This window comes from Notechis scutatus, chromosome 1 (assembly GCF_049901735.1).
Source record: "Notechis scutatus isolate UNSWTSFEM ecotype Mainland chromosome 1, rNotScu1.2, whole genome shotgun sequence".
Lineage (NCBI taxonomy): Eukaryota > Metazoa > Chordata > Lepidosauria > Squamata > Elapidae > Notechis > Notechis scutatus.
The window spans coordinates 270,075,142-270,100,254 of NC_142009.1; the positions used below are offsets into that span (position 1 = coordinate 270,075,142).

The 25,113-nt window shown below is 40.3% G+C and overlaps 1 protein-coding gene across 2 annotated transcripts; it reads right to left on the bottom strand.

Moving 5' to 3' along the window:
* Positions 1-628: 628 nt before the first annotated feature.
* C1QTNF4 (C1q and TNF related 4) lies at positions 629-23,461 on the bottom strand. 2 transcript variants are annotated; one of them, XM_087951462.1, is made up of 2 exons: positions 23,212-23,461; positions 629-2,268 (listed from the first exon to the last, which is right to left on the bottom strand). In XM_087951462.1, exon 2 carries the CDS (start codon positions 2,264-2,266, stop codon positions 1,145-1,147), a length of 1,122 nt encoding a protein of 373 aa, XP_087807588.1. In that variant the 5' UTR covers positions 2,267-2,268; positions 23,212-23,461; the 3' UTR covers positions 629-1,144. The 2 variants fall into 2 exon arrangements, with proteins under 2 accessions (XP_087807588.1, XP_026526806.1); XM_026671021.2 differs by having other exon boundaries at positions 1,034-2,268; positions 23,149-23,257.
* Positions 23,462-25,113: the final 1,652 nt, after the last annotated feature.

Consider the following 25,113-nt stretch of genomic DNA (forward strand, 5'->3'; position numbering starts at 1 on the left):
CTACCCTTTTCCCCAAAACAATTTCTTTGTGGGCAAAATAAAATATAGAAATGTTCTAGCAACTAAATCCTTGGCTTATCTTTTAACTTTTTAAAAAAGGAAAGTACCGTAGAAGAACTCTACAAACTGATCCTTTTCATTTGTTACAGCTATTGTACTTCTGCCATTGCAAACCATCATATAAAATGCATATATATTTTCCTTTGGGGACATAAATTCTCTGCTTTTGTGATAATCCAACATGCCAACACACGTGAGGTACTTTAACTGATAGGTCGATCATTTATAAATATCTATAGCTGATTTATCAGGTGGAATCAGTTTTAATCAGTGATCTAGTTAAGTTAAGAGTTATTCTTGGATTTTTTAAAATCTGTTTTGGGTCTGCTGTATTTCTGCATTAGATGGAGAAGAAAATTTACAGAAGCCTACAAGATAATAGTTCCTTTTAATACTAAAAGATGAACAGTTTTGTGGATAAAATTAGATTCCCTGAAATAGTTTTGACAAGGATTTGACAGTACTCAAATTTGTTTAAAATATCCAGTACTTTTTAATTTATCAAACATCAAATGATTCTTCAATTATTGGAAATACACGACAAACATACTACACATTTAAAACTTGGGATCTTTTTTTTCATGAATGGAAAGGTTTGAATATCGTGACATCAAATGTACAAATACACACAATCCTTTTAGTTTCGGGCTTTATTTGGTGTTCCATTATATCTGTCCCTCTCTTGTGATGTTTGCCAACAGAATGTTATTAATTCTCAAACGTTCTGCAAGAGGGAGCTTTTTACCATGTAACCCCTTTCTGGCATTTTTCAAATGTCCTTATTTGCATATCTCATTTATCTCCCCCTATTCCTTTACTCCCCAATTTGACTCATGCTTTAGTCTTATGTCTAACAGTAATGAATAAAACACACCAACTTGTGAATGTCATTCAAGGAATGAATGAGACAAACAACAATGGCTCTGCAGGCAGAAAACACAAGGAAAGTGTCCATTAGGGATACACTGGACATGTAATAGCATGCTTATATCTTCTCATATGAAGAGTGATGTTTGTCCAGGACCTGCACAAGAGTCTGATGCATCTAGATTGCTCCTATGCTTCTTGTGTTGTATATGCACATTTAGAGGTTTGACCCTGGAGCAATGTTGGAATCTAAAGAGAATTTTGTCTTAGTCTCTGGATAGACAAGGAAGCCAGTGAAGGTTATGTATTTGCCATGATTGCTGTAAGCACCGTAGCCATCATGCTGGTGACTGTAGAGCCAGACAATGTCACCAGATTGTAGAGGAAGCATAATGCTCTGGCTCTGCATCTCCCTCCTTTTGGAGTGGTTATCATCATAGATCATGGCCTGAACTTCATTGTGGTTCTTCATCAGCTTTACTGACATTGTTTTGAAAGGCATTTTGCCAATGGTGAATGAAAAATAGTAGGCGCCTGGAACACGACATGCAAAGATGCCAGTTGAAAAATTGAAGTCATTCCCAATGTTCACAAACTCGGTGTCAAATGTGATGGGCTCGTGCTGGGTTTGCTTTTCATCCGATCCTAGGAGGCTTTCGGAACGGGCAGCTGAAAAGGCAGAGCGAGGATCCTGTGGTCTAGCTGGTTCATCAGAAAGCAGGAGTCTTTCTGAGACTTGGTTTTGGTTGATGGAAAGCTGCTGAATGACATGAGAGGGAGGTTGAGAAGGTTCTTTCCCTAGTTCTGGAGAGCCTACTCTATTTTGGAAGTAGCTAGAGGTGTCTGGATAAATGAGGTACCCATTGAAAGTTGTATAGGGGCCCACATTGCTATACAGGGCATACTTTGGATCCCCATGTAGACGTAGCCACACGGTATCACCGTAGTCTAATTGTAGCATGGCACTTTGGCTGGCCACTTTTCGCTCTTTACGGTGATGTTCATCATATACAATTGCCTGCACTTCATTCTTGTTTCTCATTAGCATGACGGATAAATTTTTCTTGGGGTACTTTCCGACAGTGAAGGAGAAATAGTAAGCTCCAGGGATGCGACATCGAAATAGTCCAGCTTTGGGGTCAAAGTCCTCCCCTATGTTTACATAGACCTTATCAAAGGTGATCACCATCTCAGTACTTCCTTCCATGCTGCTGGTCCTGGCGACAGAGAAGGCAGACCGGAATTCAGTCCCAGAATCAGCAGGGAAGCCATACACAAAGGAGCAGGCCAAATGGAAGAGAAGGCCAAAAGAAATTTTATATTTCCGCTGAGTCATCATATCTATTTAAAAAAAAGGGGGGGAGGGGAGGAGACAGTTTATTCAAAAACTGCTTTTCAACTCGAGAGTAGCCTTAAAATTGCACTTCCTTTTTTATAGCCAACAGATAAAACCCAGACACTGCTACATCTGATACCAGCTTTTCAGGGGTGGGATTCAAATTTTTTAACAACCAGTTCTGTGGGCATGGCTTAGTAGGTGGGTGTGGCCAACTCAATATCACTCAGATCGAGACACGCATCTCCTTGCCTGGCCTCTCATGACTGTGGAGATGCTGCAACAGTCGTAAGCATGAAAAATGGTCATAAGTCACTTTTTTCAGTGCCATTGTAACTTTAAATGGTGACTCCACACAAGCAAAGTACCAGCAAAGGAGGGGAAAAAAACTCCAAAGATATTCCTGAGACAGGAAGTCTAGTACTGCCAAGAATGTTAATAAGGGTTAATGGAGAGGCAGTTTCTGTAAGCAACACCAGAATGTTTCCTTCCTGCCTTCCTTACAGGATTAGGCCAGTAATTTCTTCTAACAACCGGTTCTCCGAACTGCTTAGAATGTTAACAACCAGTTCTAGCGAATAGGTGCGAATCTGTAGAATCCCACCCCTGCATCTCTTCATTGGAAGCATAATAGGAATAAGTATTTTACACTGAAAATGCAAAAGGATATAATACTTAGTAAACATGCAGAAGACAATATCACAGAGTATGTCTGATATAGATATACTTGTCACTATTAATTCTCAAACCTGAAAAAAATACCTGTTAATCTGCGGAAACGTAGTATGGCTACGCCTTTGTCCTCATTGAAATGCAATTAGGTAGGATTAGTTTGGGGACAAGTTAGGTCTGTACTTAGTACTGACAGGATTTCTCTAGACAAATGTTTTCGATACTGATTTTGTATCAAATTAACTGTTGCTGCAGTAATCCAATTGAGTCATATAGTTCAGTTTTTAAAAACATTCTTAATTCTTTTTCCCCATCTAATAAACCGTTGTAATCTCCTTGTGTTTCAGTTTTCAGAAATTATTAACAGCTGTGTATTGCTATTCTTGCTATTGTTTTTTTTTTTAAATATGAGACTCCATTTCATTTAGCTAGCTAGTCAGCTGGCCAAAAAATATGAATATTCAGATGCTGATTCTTTGTTCTATTATATTCACTTGATTAAAGAAGAATGCAGAACTCACATTTCCACTTTCCGCCTCCTCCCAAACCCCACCAAGCTGGCCTAAATGACACCATCTCATTGCCAACAGTAACAGTAAGGATGATTTTGAGAAATCTGAAAAAAGGTGTGTATGTGTGTAAGAATGCAAAGGGAAAATATTCCTATCATAAAGCAAAACACTGTTAAAGTAATAGATCCAAACTCTGTGACTGCAGTGAATCACACTGGTGCGGTCTAAGAAAAGATAACACCTAATGCATTTCTCCTGCTCCAGTATTTATGATTCTAATGACAGGAGACCAAAACATGATCCATGGTCACTTTCAATCTGAGAACAAGCCTGTCAATCACTGCCAAGACATGAAGCTCCATTCACTGTCCTCCATCTCCCAGACTCATTAAAACATCACTCAGTCGGAAGGCCTTGTGGTTGGGATCTCTTGTCTGCCATCTCTGTCTCTCCCTGTCACTTCAAAGCTGGTCTACAGCCATCAACAGTCGACAAATTCAGAGGACTCTTTCATCAGAGCCAAAGAATGTCTTAGGTGGAAAGTTGATATTGCAGACATGCTACTACCATGTGCCCTCATCCTACATCTAAGCAGAGAGTCATTCAGAGGTAATACTACTTATTCATGGTTCAGTTTCTTCGGAGCGTGTACAGAGGAGGGTGACAGCATGACTTTGATAAATCATGTATATGATGGTTCACTAAAGGACAATGCTCTCCAATAGATTTGAGAGAAACTCCAGAGCCATGGGTTTTCTTAAGGGAAATCAGTGCACCCTAATTGCTACCCCACATTTCTAGTCTCAGGAAAAGGGGACTATGATAACAGAAGAAAAATGAATCTCCATTCTTATTAGCTCGTCCCCCTATCCAAACTACCTTTTGGGGCTACTCCAATCACAAAGCTCATTAATGACTCTCAGAATGAAAGTTTTTGACTGAAGAGCATTGTTCACTTTGCAATACTGTTAACAAGCCATGATAAAGCTCATAACTGAATCCAAGAAAAAATGAAAAAGTGTCTTTTACCCATCTTCTCACTCTGCCTATGACTGCGCCTTGGAAAAGATCTCTTGCACATTTCTGGTCCTTTAGCCAGTTGCAACAGCAGGATGGGGATAGCGATGGATATCTTATTTAAGTGCTTTCCATTTGTAAAAATATTCTCTAGAGTTAGACCAACATTTCTCAATCTTAATGACTTTAAAATGTGTAAACTTCAACTCCCAGAATTCCTCAGCTGGCATAATTGGAAATTGACATTTACATTTACATATGTTAAAGCTGCCAAGGTTGAGAAGCAGTGCTATAGATCAGGGGTCTCCAACCTTGACAACTTTAAGGCCTATGGACTTCAACTCCCAGAATTCTTCAGCCAGCTTTGCTGGCTGAGAAGTTCTAGGAATTGAAGTCCTCAGGTCTTAAAGTTGCCAAGATCGGAGACCCGTGCTGTAGATCTCCCCTCTGTTGGCAGTCTTAGAGCAATCCTTGCTTTCTTTTGCAGAGCAAATGGATTACACATGGAAATACTGAAATAAAAGGTTTCCCACCCTTTGGAATCAGTGCATAAAACAGCAACCTATAGTTGAAATAAATGACAAATAACATATAGAGAGATCAGAAGCATAAAATAAAAGATGGCATGCCAAGCAGAGGTGGTATTCAGCAGGTTCTGACCAGTTCTGGAGAACCGGTAGTGGAAATTTTGAGTAGTTTGGAGAACCAGTAAATGCCACCTCTGACTGGAGATTTTATAGTATCCTTCCCCTGCCATGCCCACCAAGCCATACCCATAGAACCGGTAGTAGAAAAATGTGAATCCCACCACTGATGCCGAGGTCATTTTCCCCCTACTTTAGATATTAACACTGGATTAAAAAACACATTTGGATTCAACCGACTCACATGTAATGGAGTGAGAAGTGATTTGAAAAATGGTGTTTACCTCAGCAAAATTTAGGATGAATTCCTATTTTATGAACAGCAATCTTTTTCCCCCCAACTACCTTCCCCTTTTTGAAAAATCTCTAATAGTTCATTTGGTTGGGGTTTTTAGTTTTTTTTGTACATTCAGGGATGGTGATGGCAAGACTTTCTTAAAACTCAAAATGTCATTTATTTATTTATACTTAGGCTGGGAATGACAAGAAGATGGTCCAGGTATGTTCAAGATGCCTCCATAATGCAACGGGGCCTATTTCTTAAATCCAGAAAAGGCAAAACATTAGGTTCCTTTCTACATTTATATTCTCTGAAAGAACAATATGTTCAGTATTATCCAATCAGACTTTTGTTCGGTTAACAGGATTTTACAGTCATTCCCCCCCATTTCCAAGTTCCATGGATGCTTGATGGGGGTGAGGTGTTAGAGCATGCAGATGTTAGTGGATCCAGTTAATAGTTCAATAGAGCAGCATGTGCAGCAATAGAACAGTATCTTTGGTTTCATATTCAGCAATGTGTTTTTCTTGACATATTTTGACCACTGCTTCACTGGCCTCCATTTCAGATGTTATCAGCATGCCCAAGCAGTCACTTCACATAAATACCAGGGAAGATTACGGACATGATGAAAGATGTTAAGGTCTGCACATTGTTAAGCACATAACCATTTAAAATAGAACCATTGTGTTTTCCAAATCCTAGCACTACTTTTGCTGCTCACAGTGTAAATGATGGCACATTTGCTGAAGTACTTTGGGTGAGGAAGAGAATTTGAACCATTTATTTGTTTCTGGAGTTTGTAGCCTGCAGCAATCAAACAACTCACTGGTTTACAGGGAGTAAAGTACCACAGAAATTACTACATCCATCATAAACTCTACTCTATACAATATAAGACCTCAGTGAAAACAGAAATGACAAAACTAAAAAATGAAGGATGCACCATATTAAATCAAGAGAATGCCCTCCATAATAATTCAGGTTTCAACAATTTCCTGAAAGTCAGCAGAGAGGGGTGAATTTGATCTCCAAGGGCAGGCTATTCCAGATCAATAGTGCTGCTACTTCTGATGGTCTCCACTGCTCTTCTAGTAGATGTTCTGACCCAAGCCTTGTTCCAATTAAATAAACACAAACTGTGTGTAAAAGCAAACCTTTTTTTAATGCGGCGTTGGGAATTCAGTGCTTTCCCAGCCAAGAAACATTTCCGATATCAAAAGCAAGCCCTTTCAAGGTTGCAAAAGGCTGCCAAGAACAGAAGACTAATTACTGATTAAATATCCACTGACAGAAGTTTCAAAAACAAACTGGAGTAAGCAGGGCTTCAATGAGGACTATGAGTCTAAAGAACTTTTTTGCTTCCTGCAAAGAACATATCCCCGAGGGCTGGTTTTTATTCCTTATGGGAGAGGCCATTACCTTCCAGCCTTTCTCCCGAGTTGCCCTTGCTGCTTCAGCTGCTCTTTCCTTCAAGCAGCCCTGCGCGCATGCACACTGGGCACAGGCTCCCTGGGGTCCTCTGCGTCACTGCTGCCAGATTCCACAAGCTCTGAAGGCAGCACCCCACTCTCTGATAGTCCTGGCCCCATCCCTGCACCACACACAGGCCCCTCGTCCGAGTCCTCGCTATCAGAGACCTCTGCCGTCCGCACCTGCTGCCAGCGAACCACAACAGTAGGCATCATGAAGTCTAGAGCACTGTTTCTCAAACTTGGCAACTTTAAGACACGTGGACTTCAACTCCCAGAATCCTTCTACCAGTATAAATTCTAGGCATTGAGGTCCACATGTCTTGCCAACTTTGAGAAATACTGGTCTAGAAGAAGTCCTAAACTGTCAATGAGCTCCTTTAGTGGTCGCCCATCCAGAGGCAGCACTGGGGTTGACAAAGATAAGATTTCTATGAACTTTATTGATGAATGCAACTTAGCAGATGTTAAAAGATGTCTATTTGAAGTGGCAGAAGCAATTGGAAAATTCCCACACAAGAGTCCACTTGTGGCTATGCTCTTAATGCCCTGGAAGTCAAACAAATCAAAATGTTGTAAGTTGTAACTCACATTAAAACTGCAAACCAACTGCAATACCTTTTCTAACTACAGAAAATGGAGCTTTTCCTAATCATGTTTTAAATTGGTATATTGTCAGTTCAGCTATCTGGTTAATCAATTAAATCAGTAAGTGAGATGACGTATCAAGATGTTGAAAGAAATGAAACTCTATGGCTAAACAGACTATTTTACACATATTCCCGAATTTGATAATAAGATGCCTTAGAAAATCTAGTTCTAGTTTTCTAGTTCACTGCATTTAATACATCACATTCATTGTAATGTTTAAGGGCAGTTTCAAATGCCTCTGTGATAAGAATCATCAAATGAATAGCCTGCCAAACCTCTGATTAGCATGGACATGAAACCATTTTCTCTTTGATTCACTCATATGTCATAAACTATTCTACAAATCATTCACAGTGCAGACAACTAGTATCAAATGATTTATTTATTTACTAACAGGATTGATTTGGCCACCTATCTTATGTGATGACTTTATACCACTCACAATCCATTACAAAAAAAAATAGTTAAAAAGAAAAGTACCCTTCCCCTCAGGTCAGACCATTCATCCTCACAGCTCAACCCACATCCTAGTCCAATGCTTGGGAGAAAAGCCAGCTTGTCACAGCTCTCCACAAGGTTAAAAGAACAGGGAAACTTTGCATCTCTGGATCCATGCTCACCCTCTCTAATCTGGTGGGACAGGTAGGTACTCTCATTTTTCTAAGGTTACTTTGAGAACTGCAATAAAGTGTCCTGCAATGTTAAATATTCTGACATTATTCCAGGCATCTGTTGAAGTGAGCCACACCGCGTGAAAGCTTATGCCTTTTAATTAAATTTCTTAGTTAGAAGATGTACTATCAGATTCCTTCTGATTTGTGGTGAGAGGTCCATGAATGGGGATGTATACCGGTAGTCCCCAGATTACGTCCACTGAAAAAAATCAGCTTATGACCAGTCTTCAAAGTAACAGCCAATTCAGTGCCCCTACAGTCAGGTGATTGAAACTTGGGAGCCTGGCAACTAGCTTTCATTTTACAACTCCCTCCTCCTCCAGCTGACATTCATCATCTTCACTCTACTGGGTTCCCTGACACCAGGTAGCCTCCAGATCTATGGTTGGCTATGTAATGCACAGTGAACCTTGCCATTGCCTTCCCCTCCAGCTGCCTTGCCATGCAGGAAGGCCTCAGATGAGTGGCCATCCAGGGTCACTTCCAGGCATCATGACCACATGTGTGGGAGATACTATGGAAACATCCCCAACTTGTTGCCTGGAGGGAAGACTGCTCTGGCTAGCAGTGGTATGTGGCATGGGTGACTCAAGGCTCCAGTCCCTTCCCTTTCCTGAGAAACACTTGCACTTGCCAGCCTGTGTTCCCTAACGCCTGCCCATGCTCCTTGGCATCTGCCCTGTGCTCTTTAGCACTTGCCCTCCCTCCCCTGGGTCTCACCCATCGGCCTGTTTGCCTGGAACTATAGCCTCTTCCTACATCAAGATCACGTGATCCCCCCGCTTAATGATCTGGACAGTCCTGGAGTTATGACGGTAACAGAGACTGCTGGGATTGCCATCACTAAGTGATGCAGTCGCATGACATTGTGATTTACACAGTGTCCTCGACTTTTGACTGAAGTTGATTTCCAAAATTTCCAAACGTTAAGCAAGACAGTTGTTAACTGAGTTTCGCCTCATTTTGCAACTATTCTTGCTACAGTTGTTAAGTGAATTACTGCAGTTGTTAAAGTAACCTGGTTTTCCTATTGATTTTGCTTGTCAGAAGGTCACAAAAGGTAATCACATGACCTTAGGACCGTGATGGCAAACCTATGGCATGCGTGCCACAAGTAGCATGCAGAGCCATTTGTGCTGGCCCGCGAGCCGCAGGCAAACATACCTCACTGTGCATGCCCGTGTCTCACAGCTGATTTTTGGGGGTTGGTTTGAAGCCTTTTTCAGCCTCCCAGAGGCTTGGGAAAAGCCTCTGCAAGGCGTCTCAGGCCGAATTATAGGCCCGTTTTGTCACTTCCTGTAATACCAGAAGTGACAAAACGGCCCTATAATTCGGCCTGAGAAGCCTTGCAGAGGCTTTTTCCTAGCCTCTGGGAGGCCGAAAAAGGCCTCAAACCAGCCGAAAAATCAGCTGTGAGGCGCAGTGCAGGTAAGGGGGTGGGGGTGGGGATTGTGTGCACATGCGCAGGGGGCGCATTGCATTCTGGGTGCTGGCACGCAAGAATGGGCATGCTGGCGCGCTTGCAATTTTTGGCACAAGAGCCCAAAAAGGTTAGCCATCACTGCCTTAGGACATGGCAACTATCATAAACACATGCCAGTTGCCAAGCATCTGAATTTTGATCATGGGACCCACGGGGATGCTGCAACAGATGTGTGAAAACAATTGTAAGTCACTTTTTTCAGTGCTGAATGCTCACTAAATGAATGATTGTAAATCAAGGGCTAGCTATATGACCTCATTTTCAGCAAGCACAATTCTGTTCCCAATCACTGTCCTTACCTAAGGACTATTTTTAGTTTTATCCACTGACTGTTTTCATCATATACACAGTATAAACCAGAGGTGGGGTTCAAATATTTTTACTACTGGTTCTGTGGGCGTGGCTTGGTGGGCTTGGTGTGGCTTGGTGGACGTGGCAGGGGAAGGTTACTGCAAAATCCCCATTCCCTCCCCAGCCCACTAACCTGCTTTCCAGCTCCCTTTTCCTGTGCAGGGCAACAAAAGAAGACCCAGCCAATCAGCTAGGGCTTGGGAAGTAGAGAATAGATGGGGGCGGGGCCAGTCAGAGGTGGTATTTGCGGGTTCTCTGAACTTCTCAAAATTTCCGCTACCGGTTCTCCAAAACTGGTCAGAATCTGCTGAATACCACCTCTATATAAATTCTTTTTTTGCACCCTAAAAATTAATGTATAATGCGTGAGGAGGGGGAAGTTGGGATTGTTGCCTGCATTTCTGAAGAGTTGCTGCAATCATGTATAACTCTTCCCATCCCTCCACTTCTCATTCTTACTTCCATTTATTCACAAACATCCATGGCCATGTTGCAGCTGCCTGGCTAATTTAGCCTCACCCAGGTGTTTTCAGGGATGTACTGATGTCTACCCAGGCTTATAGTTTACAAAGCAAATATTAAGACTGAATGAGGAGGGGTGGGGTGTAGCAGTAAAGGTGATAGTAAATGGCATACAGACGGGGAAGTGGAGGCAGCATCTGGAGGTTGGCAGCTATTATAAGCAGGCAAGAGGGATATTACTGAACTGTCAAGATCATAAGCTACAGTGAGCAACATATCTTGCCACAGTGGCACAGTGGTTAGAATCCAGTATTGCAGGCTAATTCTGCTGACTGCTAGGAGTTTGATTCTCACCGGCTCAAGGTTCACTTAGCCTTCCATCTTTCTGAGGGTGGGTAAAATGAGGACCCAGATTGTTTATTTATTTATTTATTTTATTTATTTGATTTGTCAATTGTTTACAAGATAATAAGTACAAGTGTATACATAGTTGTGAATATATGAAATGGGTACATATAAGAAAAATAAAAGAATAAGAGAAACAATAGGACAGGGACGGTAGGCACGATGGTGCGCTTATGCACGCCCCCTACAGACCTCTTAGGAAAGGGGTGAGGTCAATAGTAGACAGTCTAAGGTTGTTGGGGGCAATAGGCTGACTCTGTAAAATGGCTTAGAGAGGGAGCCCAGCACTGGAGCTGAGCAGCAACTAGAAAAGGAACAACCACACTGAAACAGCACATCATCCCAACTAGTGGAAGAACTTTTGGAAAAAGGCAAACTGTGTGCTACTTTGAGAATTTTGTTTGACTGAGTGTTAACAGTCTGAGTATTAAAGACATAGTTCTGTGGCAACATCACCTTGCAAAGTCCTAGAAATGTGGACTTGATCCAGAGCAATAGACTATTGAAGGGGAATGCAATAAATCATTGTGTACAGATACACAATACTACACTGTGCCACTGTGCCCAATCCTTGGAAAGTAAAGAACCCTCACATTACAGTTTATATTTTGTGACCCAATTAATCATTGGCTTCTGATAATTAGGTCACAAAATATAATCAACGTAAATAGCATAAGACAATGCTTTGTTTAGAAGAGGCTTCTACCTTTGCTGAAATGTCCTAAAGCAGGAGTGATTCGTATCATTTATGCATTATAATAATATACCACACGGGGATTTCAAGGTTAATATGCCACAGCTGAATGAGCAAATCCTCAATAGGTAGTTCGAAGGACTGAACTCTAATGCTTTCACTTCAGCTTGCTTTGTGCATTTGGTACAATTATTTCAGCAATTGCTCAGCAGCTTTCTGGTCCCAGAGAGACTCTCTCTTCATATTAGACATTTTTTCAGTGCTTAATCATGGCAGAAATTCTCAGCTGTTCCTTCTGGTACCAGAGGACCTTTAGGTCTCCCAGAACATTATTTAACTGATGCTAATGCTGGTGAAGGGATGACTTATCTCTCTCATGAGAATTCAAAAGGAATCTCAAAAACTCTCTCTTTACTGTGGATGCTTTCAGGATTTTAGAGCATGCAGAGAAACACACTATTTGAAGAGAACCATCACACTTCCTTTGCCTTTGTCTTCTTAGGTGTGCAAACATTTTCCAATGTGTAATTGTGCCAAAGATATAACAAACACCAAAGAATAAAATGTGTGAATAAGATGACTTACGTTCTTACTCTACACCCTATGTATGTATGTATGTATGTATGTATGTATGTATGTATGTATGTATGTATATCCTCATGTTCAGGGGTGGGATCCGACCAGTGTAACTACCGGTTCGGTGATTTTACATTTTGGCTTCCTGTAGTTGTATTAATTAGACCCACAACTCTCGAAACCTCCTATTTGAGAAGGACAGTTTGGGTAAGCTTACCAAGAATGTTTGACTACAAGTTTCATTTAGGTTTCATTTCTTGCTTTAATTGATAACTGAAATAATATCCACAGGACCAATTATTGTTACTAATCGCTATCTCAAGTATTCAAATGTTCTACTGTATGTAGCTCAAATAACAGAACCAGAAGATATTAACAGACTTAAGAGTAACACACACACAAAATTGGGGTGAGAGACAACCCAGGATAGAATTCCCCATGAAGTAGGTCAGCAAAGACCGAGTACACAGCAGGACAGATTGTGAAATGAAGAGCAAAGTGAGTAGCAGGATGTCCTAAATAGACCTAAAAAATGTACAAAGCTTCAATTATACAATTTTGGTAGCCATCTTGCTTTTGTTTTTTTCAACATACTTTGTGGACTCCCTTGATTGGTAAAGGGCAGAAAACAGAAGAGGAAAAGAAATGAAATCCTATTGCTCGCCTCCTGACAATAGTCAGGAGCATTCCATTTTTCAAGATTTGGTTGCAGGTCACAATTGTTTGCCACAGCATTATAAAGGGTCAGCATGAATGTCTTGTTTCTTTGCCCTGAAGGTCAGCAGACACAGTTATAGAAATGCTAGTCCCATAATTGGATTGACAGTCTAAGCCGGAGGGCCTTTTCTGCTCAATAACAGCTTTTTCCACAATTCTAAATACTGTTATGGCTGTATCCAGATTGAAGGGTTGCTTAGTGAATAACACAGAGGGGTGTGTGTGTGTGTATGTGCGTGCGTGCAAAGTCTTTCTGCCAAGAGGTACAGATGTTTAGCATAACGGATGAAAATTAGGGCAGTGATCTCACCAGTCCACTGCGTCTAGCTCTAGCCTACTCAAAGACACCAGTAGGATTCGGATTGTCCGAATCGTCTGAAAAGATGTAAATTTTGATGCTTGCCAATCTGTTTTCTCGAGATACTCTCAGAACTGACAAGGCCGTTCAAGGTCAAATTGGTTTAGTTTGGGTTTTATGGCTATTTTTTAAAATGATGAAATGTGGTAGAGGGGGAGATTATTGATTAGATTATGTATGAAGAGTGAGATTAATTCTTTCTTTCTGTACTGTTCCTACATCATCTTTCCCCAAGATACTGTATTTCAAGGGTATGTGAATTACAGTACCGAAAATATACTATGTGAAAACTAGTCCATGTAATTTAATCTAAAGGACACATTTTCCTGGATTTGCACTATAGCACTGCTTCTTCTGAGTGTTTGGTAAATAACTTGGTAGCATCTGTGCACTGCTTAGAATTCTGTATCTTCCTAGAGAATACTGGTTGTTTGTTCTTTTTTTCTTTTTCATATAATGAAAAACATGTTTATCTTAAAGTGACTAATGTTATTTATCATACTTATATGTTCTCCTTTTCCCAAGACCTAAGAGCAGCCCAGTTGGAGTAATATAAATGATGAGATAGGAATTGTCATCCACTAATGAGATTTCCAGAGCTTAGAAGTTATTAGATTCCCAAGCCCACTTTCAAAGCTCACATTTTGTCATTGTTGGTTTAGATGTTTTATTTCAACAGGAACTGTTTGTAACAGGAAAATAAGTTGTAACAATATCTGCTGTTCTGAAATACTTGTTCCAAAGTACGACAAAGATTGTTTTCTTAAGCTCTATCTTCTCTTACTCTAATATGGTGTGGTGATGCTTTAATGATCAAGTCTTTTAAACAAGAACAGTCTTGTTTTCATGTTAAAATGTTGCAATGATAACAGAATAACAGAATTGGAAGGGACCTTGGAGGTCTTCTAGTCCAACCCCCTGCCTAGGCAGGAAACCCTATACCAGTTCAGACAAATGGTTGTCCAACCTCTTCTTAAAAACTTCCAGTGTTGGAGCATTCACAACTTCTGTGGGAAAATTGTTCCACTGATTAATTGTTCTGACTGTCAGGAAATTTCTTCTTAGATCTAAGTTGCTTCTCTCCTTGATTAGTTTCCACCCATTGCTTCTTGTCTTGCCCTCAGGTGCTTTGGAGAATAGCTTGACTCCCTCTTCTTTGTGGCAGCCTCTGAGATATTGGAACACTGCTATTATGTCACTCCTAGTCCTTCTTTTCATCAGACTAGATATTCCCAATTCCAGCAACCATTCTTTATATGTTTTAGCTTCCAGTCCCCTAATCATCTTTGTTGCTCTTCTCTGCATTCTTTCTAGAGTCTCAACATCTTTTTTACATTGTGGTGACCAAAACTGGACATAGTATAAACCTTATAAAATGGTACTAACACTTCATGTGATCTTCATTCTATCCCTTTGTTAATGCAGCCTAGACTGCGTTAGCTTTTTTGGCAGCTGCAGCACACTGCTGGCTCATATTTAAGTGATTTTCTACTAGGACTCCAAGATCCCTCTCACAATTACTACTATTGAGCCCGAAACCATCTATACTGTACCTATACATTTGATTTTTCTTGACTAAATTTAGAACTTTACTTTTTTCACAATTGAATTTCATTTGGTTAAATAAGACCCAATGTTCAAGTCTGCCCATATCCTTCTGCATCTTAAGCCTATCTCCTGGAGTGATAGCTATTTCTGCCAGTTTGATGTTGTCTGCAAATTTGATGAGTTCCCCATCTATCCCGATCTAAACCATTGATGAAGATATTGAAGAGTACTGGAGCTAAAACCAAGATTTGGGGTACCCCACTGCATACTTCCCTCCATGTAGATACATTTCCATTGAATGTTGAGTGCGGTTGGTCAGCCAGTTACGAATCTATCTGGTGGTGATACTCTCTAACCCACTTTTTTTTCTAGTTTAACAAGAAGTACCTTGTGGTCTACTTTATCAAATGCCTTACTGAAGTCCAAGTAAATTGTGATATATGTGTGTGTGTTCAAGTTATTATTGATTCCTGGCAACTTCATGGACAGATTCATGGATTTCTCTTGCAAAGATTTGTGGAAGTAGTTTACTCTTGCCTTCTTCCTAACACTGGGAGAAAGTGAATGGCTCAAATCCAGCTGGCTTCATGCCTAAGATGGAACTAGAACCAGTTAGGTTCTAGCCTGGTGTTTTAACTGTTTTACCAAACTTTCTCATGTAGGTGGATGGATAAAAATGGTTACCCTTGAATTTTCTTCAAGATACCTAATTGATTATCCTGCTCCAATGACATTCCTCTTACCGCACTTTGATCAACCATCAGACTAAAGATAAACTGCATGCTTTCTAGATCAAAGTATTTCCTTCAGCAACTTCTGTCATCCAATGCTCCCTCTTTCTCCAAATCATTTAGTGAACCTTCTCAACTTCATGCTGTAGTCAATCAGCTATAGTAATTTTCAACTTCATGCTGTAGTAATTTTCCAGTTAGAAAAAAAAATCAAACTACTCCTTTCATATGATTTAACATTTTATCACTTCAAGAACAGTGCCAGTCTAGTTTTTTACTGTATAATTCATACTTAATTCATGGCAAATAACTAGACAATACGTCAGCTCCATGAAATGTCATTTTCTCAGATAGATTTATGGTTTTGGAAAATTTCAGATTCAGGTCTTAGTAGTACAAATACATTGTCCTTGTTGAGGGATTCACTTACTGTACTAGTTCTTCTATATTATTTAGAAGAATATATTTAGGAATTAAGCTGTGAATTCCACAAGATCGTTGAGGTCAGATTAGCCATAGATTCAATCCAGAGATACAAAATAGATAAAATTATGAGGGTGATGGTTTATTCTTCAAGCTTGTGGGTTGGTTTCTGAACATTTTGTTACCAGTCTGGGTAACAACTTCAGCAGAATTTAGGGGGGAAACAGGCTCAGAGAACATATCCTCCCCCTCTCATCCTACACCCACCCTCATCCTACACCTGGAGCTACAGATATTTGCCACTATTGCAAAGATAAAATTATATGATTTATAGATCAGTTTCATTTTCTATAAAGTAAAAATAAATAGTTTCATCCTTTTCTGCATTGTCTTTCTGATGGTTGTGTAGCAGCAACAATCTTTATAAAGTTTATAAATAAATTAACCCATTTCATATTTTTTCAGTCTTCAGTGCACCATGTTCAATTTAGGCATCCATTTGAGAATTTAAATCAGGGGTTCCCAAACTTGGCAACTTTAAGACTTGTGGATTCAACTCCCAGAATTATCCAGCCAGCAGCTGGAGAATTCTGGGAGTTGAATCCACAAGTCTTAAAGTTGCCAAGTTTGGGAACCCCTGATTTAAAGGGAAACGATATACACTTTTATACTGGTGTTTTGACAGTCCTTTTTAAAAATTGATTTTCATTAGTATATTTTCATTTGTTACTCTTATTAGTACATGGATTTATATCTATGTCCCAAGAAAACTGCAGCACAAGATCTAAAAAGACTGTAATTTCAAGATGAATTTGTCTGAGAGACAGAAGGTTTAGCAGCTAATCCAAGGTCACCCAGCTGGCTTTCATAGATAAGGTGGGACTTAGCATTCACAGTCTCCCACTTTCTAGCCTCGTGCCTTAACCACTAGACCAAACTGGCTTCATTCACACATACAAACCCCATGCATTTCTCTATCATTCTTACTATTTGGATTAGGTAGCCACAAGAGAATGGGAATTGGAACTCTTCCTTTTCGTCTAGGAATGCAACCTGCATGCTCAATCAATGATTTTCCTGTAGTCAGCATCTTGCCTGCTGAAACCTAATCAACAGTTGTGACCTGAAAAAAAGTCTTTTCACGTTTCCCAAGGGCCTCAAGCTGTCAGTGGTGTTAAGATGTATGTGTAATGCAATGGTGAAAAAATACTCACACTCTCTCCCTCTCCCTTCCCCCCCTTTTATTTATTTTTTATTTTGTCAATTGCTTACAAGATAATAGGTATAAGTAAAAACATAGTTATGAATACATGGATACATATAAGAAAAATAAAAATATACCGTGTTTCTCATATAAGGCCGGGTAAAACATGCTGGGACTTCCTATTGGGGGAGGCCGTATTGTTGGAGAAACAGGGTATATAAAAGAAACAATAGGACAGGGACGGTAGGCACGTTGGTGCGCTTATGCACGCCCCCTACAGACCTCTTAGGAAAGGGGTGAGGTCAATAGTAGACAGTCTAAGGTTAAAGTTTTTGGGGTTTGGGGAAAAAACCACAGTGTCAGGTAGAGTATTCCAGACATTGACCACTCTGTTGCTGAAGTGGTATTTCCTGCAATCAAGCTTGGTGAGATTAACCTTGAGTTTGTATCTATTGTTTGCTCTTGTGTTGTTATGGTTGAAGCTGAAGTATTCATTGACAGGTTGCAATATATGATTTTATATACTATACTTAGATCGGACTGAAGGCGGTGTAGTTCTAGGTTTTCTAGGTCTAGAATTTCGAGGCATAAAGTATTCTCTCTCTCTCTCTCTCTCTCTCTCTCTCTCTCTCTCACACACACACACACATCTTTGTAATCTGTCATATGCTTTAATATTGTGATCAGTTTCTTTTCCTGGCTGAGTTATTCCTACTGGAAACCTCAACCCTTTGATCCGACACAGCAAGAATTTTCTTTCTTGTTCTTTACTCATTAGAGCAAAGGGGATTAACTTACACAGGGGAGGTTTGATAGTAAAATGTTGGAACAGGCTTGAGAAAATACATACATCAGTAGGCCTGGGGCATTTCTTACTAACTAGTATATTTTACATGACTGAATGTAAAAAAAGGAAAAAGGAAAAAGCACTGGACAGTGTAAATACTGTATTTGTACAGTAAAACTAAACTAATTAAGTAAATCTCAGACTTTAATGTTGCAATATTGGCATTTTAAGATCCCACCCAGCAGTCTTGTGTTAACAGGAAGAGTTATACTTGTCTTGCTAATTGATGCCTCTGAACTTGCTATAGGGTTTGCATCCTGATCCTCAATGGGATAAGAATGTGCTACATCACTGCCAGAAATTACAATGGACACAATGCAGGAATGAGAAAGCTGGATCATTGTCTTTACTCCACCATCCTTTGTGATCCTTTCAAGTGCCTCCTAAGTGGAGAAAAAGGGCAAGAAGGGGAAGGATATCCCCAGGTACTTCTTCATTATATGGATAGGCTGCTGTAGAACAAGGCACAAGATCAAGCTTTTAGACAATAATATGCTTCTTATTCATATCACAGAGCAATCTGAGCTTAACTTCTGTTGGGAATCTGGTGAACTCTGGAATTTCTCAGGAAATCCAGAAGGAAGAGGAAAAAACTATGAGAAAGGGTATGAGTAAAGTCTATGCTGATGTGGACCTTCCATATTCACTCTATAAATGCAACTCCCTATCCAATTTAGTGGATATTATATTGGGGACGTTTTAGTGGTATGGTGGCCTAGAGGTGAAGTTCTCACCTCACAATCAGGAGGCTGTGAGTTCGATCCTAGGTAGTGGCAGATATTTCTCTTTCTGCCCACAATGAGTAATTGTCTGCTGCGAACTCCACATAGGCATCAGAAGGGCATCTGGCCTGTAAATGCTCGGACTCCATTCAGTCGCTCCAGCTTCATCCCAATGCAAGGGATTACAGGGTTGTTAAAAGAAAAAAAAATATTGGGGAAGTTCTGAGCAAATCTAGCATTGCTAACTTCAAACTGAATAATAATACAAGAAATACCACTTGTGGCATTATTTTAGTTCACAAAGAACTGGGCAGCAACTGGGACAGTTCAGATTTTAGTTTCTTGGATTGGAAATAACAACACCCATGAAGTTGATTTAAGAGAAGAAGTGTAAGAACTAGATGGTAGGTATGACTTAAGCTGTGCCTTATCCAATGCACAGATTGCTAAGTGCTTGTAATGTAACATAACATAGAATAATAGTATTGTAGGACTGGAAGGGACAAGAATCCTTGGAATATCCCAGACAAATCTCAAACTAGATTATCAAGGCAGTTGTTTAAGATTGAGTCATATCTGCTGTATTTAAGAAGCAGGATTCTCAGAAGACTTGCATAAATGTTTATGGTTGGATTCAAACAGAAGTGTGCAATCTATCAATTATTACTCAATTCCACATAATGCTGTTAAAATATGGGTTAATTACAGAAGAAGCTGTTTAGCTTCTTGCTTCAATATTGTTTATTTTCATGAAGATGAATGTATTAAAAAGTCAGTGGAGAGATAACAATTCATATAGATTGCAAAATGTAATCTTTAATCTGTTTTTTAAGAAGAATTCTTTTGTTCTTCTTGGTATGCTTAGAAATGCCTCATTGGTTCCAATATATCCAAGTAAGTAATAAAAGGATATTCCTTTCCTTTCAAAAGGAATTGCAAACGCAAAGTGGAAAATGTAGAGACTTGACCAAATTTGAAACACACAGCACATAATTCAAAACATCTATCAGGGCTTAAATGTTATTGAATATGTTTCAGAAATTGAATGAATCAGAGATTACATTATTATATTTTTGCAAACTAAACAGGGCAATTGATATACAACAATCGGAACACCAACAGAAAGTAAATATTAAATTTACTGTGATTATTGCACTCAAAGAAAATTGGAACAAGATTTTTCTTTATTTAATATAGAACTCCAATGTTAATTCCCAAAATATATACCTACCTATTTACCTACCTATCTTATCTATCTAAAAAAGAAAGAAAAAGACGTGGTGAGGATTTTTTTTTCTGTTTTAAAAAAATTCTTGACTATGAGATTCCTTAAGAATCTCAGCTTCCACATAAACATACAAAACAGCCCTTAAAGCAGTAGAAAAAGGCTTGGAAACTTGTGGTCAATGGTTATATTCTTGCCAAATTGTTGCTGCTAGTATCATTATTATCATAATCATCATCATCATCATCATCATATCATCATCTTCTTCATCCTCCTCCTCATCGGCATCATCATGGCATCTTTTTGGACTGTCTTTCAGGATTAGGATAGTGGGCACTGTTTTGTAGTGGTTTTGCTCCATCCTTAGTAGCAGTTGCAGTTGGGGGAACAGATCAACCCAGTGGCTATTTTCTTGTGGGTCTCCTCCCTCATTCCTGCTGGGATCTTTCTCCCTTCGTATATAACGTTTACCTGAAGTCACTCGGAAAGATCAATTAGTGGCTTGGCGTTTGGTACCAGCGATAAGATGATGATAACCAGACAGAATGAAAATGCTGTTGAACTCTGTGAGGATCTGGATTTGATAGAACAGGTTTTTAAATTGAAATTTAGTAGGATGGAGATGTTCAGCAGGAAAGATAAGTGTTTTTCAGATATTCTATTTTGGATGACTTGTCCAGTTTTAGTATTATTCACCTTGATCGAGACAGCACTGGCTCTTCACCTCTTCCTATTTTGATTCCCATCCTTGACCTCTTTCTTCTATTACATAACATTTCATTTTACCAAGAAGGGATAAGACACAAGCCTTAAATGGACTGAATCATCAAAGTTGAGTAGATCTGCATGCATTGATTATGTTACCTATTAATTTAGTCTATTGAAACTGGATGCTACTGTTATAGAAACAAAAGACTAAGTGTGAAAGACTATTGGAAGAGGAAACATGACAAATTACTGGTCCAAATGATCTAATCAAGATTTTATGGATTATATTTCAGAGAACTGAATGAAGTAACCGATGAGAGTTCTAAGTATGTTCAGAATTCCAAAATACCAATTTGTTACTCTGATTCACGAAACCAGAAAATATCACAGTTGGACAAAATCAGATCTGAGAGGTTATGGATTTTTTAGAAAAGGATAAGTTATATCTGCTAAGGATGAAAACCAGTTTGATGAAGTGGTTAAGACATCAAGGTAGAATTTGGGGAAGGTGAGTTCCAGTTCTGCTTTAGACACAAAAACAGCTTGGGTGACCTTGGTCCAGTCACTCTCTTTCAGCTCTAGGAAACAGGCAATTGCAAACCACCTCTGAAAAACCTTGCCAAGAAAACTATAGGGACTTGTCCAGACAGTTTCCAAGAATTGGATATGATTGAATGAAAGGGGGAAAAAAATCAGGACTGATTCCTGAGGACTCCTGCCTCTGCTTTGACCCTGAATGTCAAAGGTAAACTTAATAGTCTCATAGTGAAATACAGAGCAATCTAGAGACCAATTCCAGGTCCAGCTTTATTTCCTTACTATTGTTTGCCTTTCCTTTCCTTTCCTTTCCTTTCCTTTCCTTCCTTCCTTCCTTCCTTCCTTCCTTCCTTCCTTCCTTCCTTCCTTTCTTTCTTTCTTTCCAAACATTGCAACAAAGACAGTTACCATATGGCTGAATGGGATGATATCCTCAAAAAGTCTCTTGTTATACATCAGATCCTGGAAGAAGAGAAGCTGCCAGAAATTTCCGTTGCATCAAAATGAATAATTGAAGCAGAACACATTCAATTCCTGCATAAATACAGAAGAAAGTGCTGGATAATTGCCCCACCCTTACCCACAAAAAACAAAAACAAAAACCTGACCTAAGAACTTTGAGAGTGTTGGGAAAGAGGTCATTGCAAAAACTATGACCTTGTAATTCTGTATTTGACCAACATTTCAATCAGAAGACAACCCTTTTGCAAAAAAATATAGCATGCTGGTGAATTAATTCAGGAAGAAACATCACTTTTTACAGCTCCTTATCTGCTTGAAAAAAATGATGCTTTGGATGATTAGGTTTAGCTCCAGGACTGAATGTGGTAATCTTGTGCTACAAATGAACTGAACTATCCCTCCCACCCTCCAGATATGTTCTACATTCTTTCATTCCACAGAATGTCCAACCTCTCTCCTGTTAGAAATCCCAACCCCACATGAGAAAAAGGCAGGAAAGAACGGATAAAGAACAGGTGGTGTCCAGTGCTGATGTTAACAGGTAGTAGTTTGGGGCTCTTGAGTTGCATAAGCGCACCAACGTGCCTGTGCCTACCGTCCCTGTCCTATTGTTTCTTTTATTTTTTTATTTTTCTTATATGTATCCATGTATTCATAACTATGTTTTTACTTATACCTATTATCTAGTAAGCAATTGACAAAAAGAAATAAATAAATTAAATAAATAAATCAAGAGGTATCTTAGACATAAGATAGGCTTTCAATGTTGAAAAAAAAAAAGGTTCTTTAGTTTTATTGAAATGATTGCTAGTCGACAATGTCTACCTTTCATCCCAGATACGGGCATATATGGGAGACTGGTCCTTTCTTCCTGCCCCCCCCCCAGACCTTTGGTGTACATAATTATACACCATCCTTTCTTTTTGAAATTTTCTCAGGCAGCTTGCAGACAAGAATGAGGAAGGTAGATGTAAGTGCAAAGGGGACACCAGAGGGAAGGGTTTGCTTCTAAGGCCTTGGGGCGAATAGATGAATCTGACCTAAAGACCAGGCGTAATATAGTTTGAGGTGATAAAAGAGACCGAATGACCCCTGTTTTCTCCTGCTCTGTCTCAGATGCCAGGATTCTGCATGAGGAGGGATTAAATCCATTTTATCCAGACCCAATTCCAGATAGAACAAAGCCCCATAAAAACAAATCATGCATCAAACGGTAATCCCATCTGTCCTCCTGATTTCCCAGGCAACCCACCCCACCACCCCCTTTCTTTCCTCCATAATGAGATGCTCCCCTCCCCTTAGAAGGATAATACTAAGGAGAACCCCGCGTTCTATGCAATCCTTCACACACACACACACACACACAATTCATCCGAGGAAGAGACCACTATATGGGGTGGGGAGTGGGGGTGAAGAGGGGAAGAAAGAAGAGGGGGGGGGGGGAGAGAAGAGTCCATGAAAAGAACCCCGAGTGCGGGGGGGGGGGGGCGCTGCCTTTTCTTTCTTTTACCTCAGGCGTTGGATTCAGGAGCCCCGAGGGGGCTGACGCGGCAGGGCTGGGTTTTTTCCCTACCTGCTGCCCAAGGCGCCGTTTTCACGCGCTAATAGAGACTGGAGGGAGCCGGCTGGGGAGCTGCTGCTGCTGCTACTTGCCGCTGCTGTCGCCACCGCCGCCGCCACTGAGAGCCTCGCTGCCGCCTCTCCCGCACTGCCAGCGTTTTGAGGCGCCGTCCCTACGAAGGGCGGGCGGGCGGGAATGGGCGTAAAGGAGCGCAGTGGCTCCGGTGCAAGATCGGTGACCGAAGGTGGAGCCTGCCCGGAGAAGAAACGGAGGTGGGACGGCGGCGGGGCGGGGAACGCGTCCGCCTGAAGGGACGTGGCTACACGTTACACTTCTTGGGAGATGTTAACCTCGGGCGGGGGGCTCCTTCCGATGGTGCAGGGAGCCCGCTTTCTAGTTCTGCCTTCTCCCCTGCGGCAGATGGTGCCTGTGCAGGAGGCCAACAGGTGCAGTTCTCTCTAGCCGGAGGATGCGGAGATGGGAGGCTGCACCAGCTGCATTTCCCCTTCTCGAATGCACAGGGGACGGCTGGTCGTTATTCCTGACTTTCTCTCCCAAGCCACAAAGCGGTCGTCCGTGAAACACGGGTGGACAATTCCCACGAGGCAGGCCACCTGGGCAGGCTTATTTTTAGGCGGGAAGTTGGGGGCTGCCTTCGCCTCTCCCTCCGCACATGCTTTGTGACTTGACCCACTAGAAATGCGGTGTGGCCAATTCTCACCACGCTAACCTTGCTATTGCAATCTTCTACGCAGGACACTTTGAACCGCAAATTAACCAAACGCGCCTGAGGTTCCACCTTCTGCAGAGACAGCCCGTTTGATGAACAGCTGTGGTGGAAGCAAGAAACGCTGTTGAATTTAAAAAAAAAAAAAGATAGATGAACTTATGGTTCCTCTTCAAGTAGATAAGAAAAAAAATTGATTTAAAAATATTTTGCTATAGTGGAGCACCAGAGATATTACCCTTCCCTGAGCACCCCACATACCCCTTTTCTATACTGTACAGTGAAATAATTAAACATATACCTGGTATGTGGTAGGAGGAAGAGGCAGCAGACAAATAAGAGGGGCGTGAGCCTGGGCTAAAAAAATAATGTGAGAAAACATATCAGACAAGCCTTTCCTGGATTCACACAAAGATAAAGCCAAGGAAGGGAAAGCACAATCACATTTGCAGAATTCTGTTACTATAGTTGGTACAATATAACATTAGATTCTTAGTCTGATTTACCTTCTTGGGGTAATGATACTATGTTCCTACATGAGACTTACCTTTGTTTTAGGTTTTCTGTCCTGGCTAAGAAGTTATATCCTATGAAAATAGGATGATATGCCTTTGGAGATTTTTTCCACCCAAGAGTACCATGGCTGAGCCGCATTGTCTTATTTTATATTACAAGTCTGAAAGCACACCTACTCAGCCAAGCATTTTCCAGAGCTCTGAAAGTTCATGTCTCAATTCTCATTGACTCAAGGTCTTGATCTCTGAAGTTTTCATTAACAGAAGGTTGGAATGAAATTCCCACATAAAATGAGGGAATTTAGTTATTTTTCAATTTTATATACTTTTGTCTAGTTTGTGGGAATAATGCAAAGATATTTGGAGTAAAGCTAACTGTGTACAACACTAAAATTACATGGATTGCTAAACTAATTTTTTTTTCTTATTTGCAGACAAATTTAGTATCCTCCATGGGCACTTCTGGCGACTTCAAAATTGGTTCCAGATAGATGGGAACACTTAGAAAAGTTGTTTTGGGAGAGATTCTGTGAGTCTCAGTGAGTGTATTCCTCCTTTTAACCCTGAGCTACAAATATTTTCCTTTAAGAGTCTCAATGGAACACTATTACAGAATACATATTGTAGTGATTGATTTCACATGTCAAAGCCAAAGGCACTATATTAGGAGTT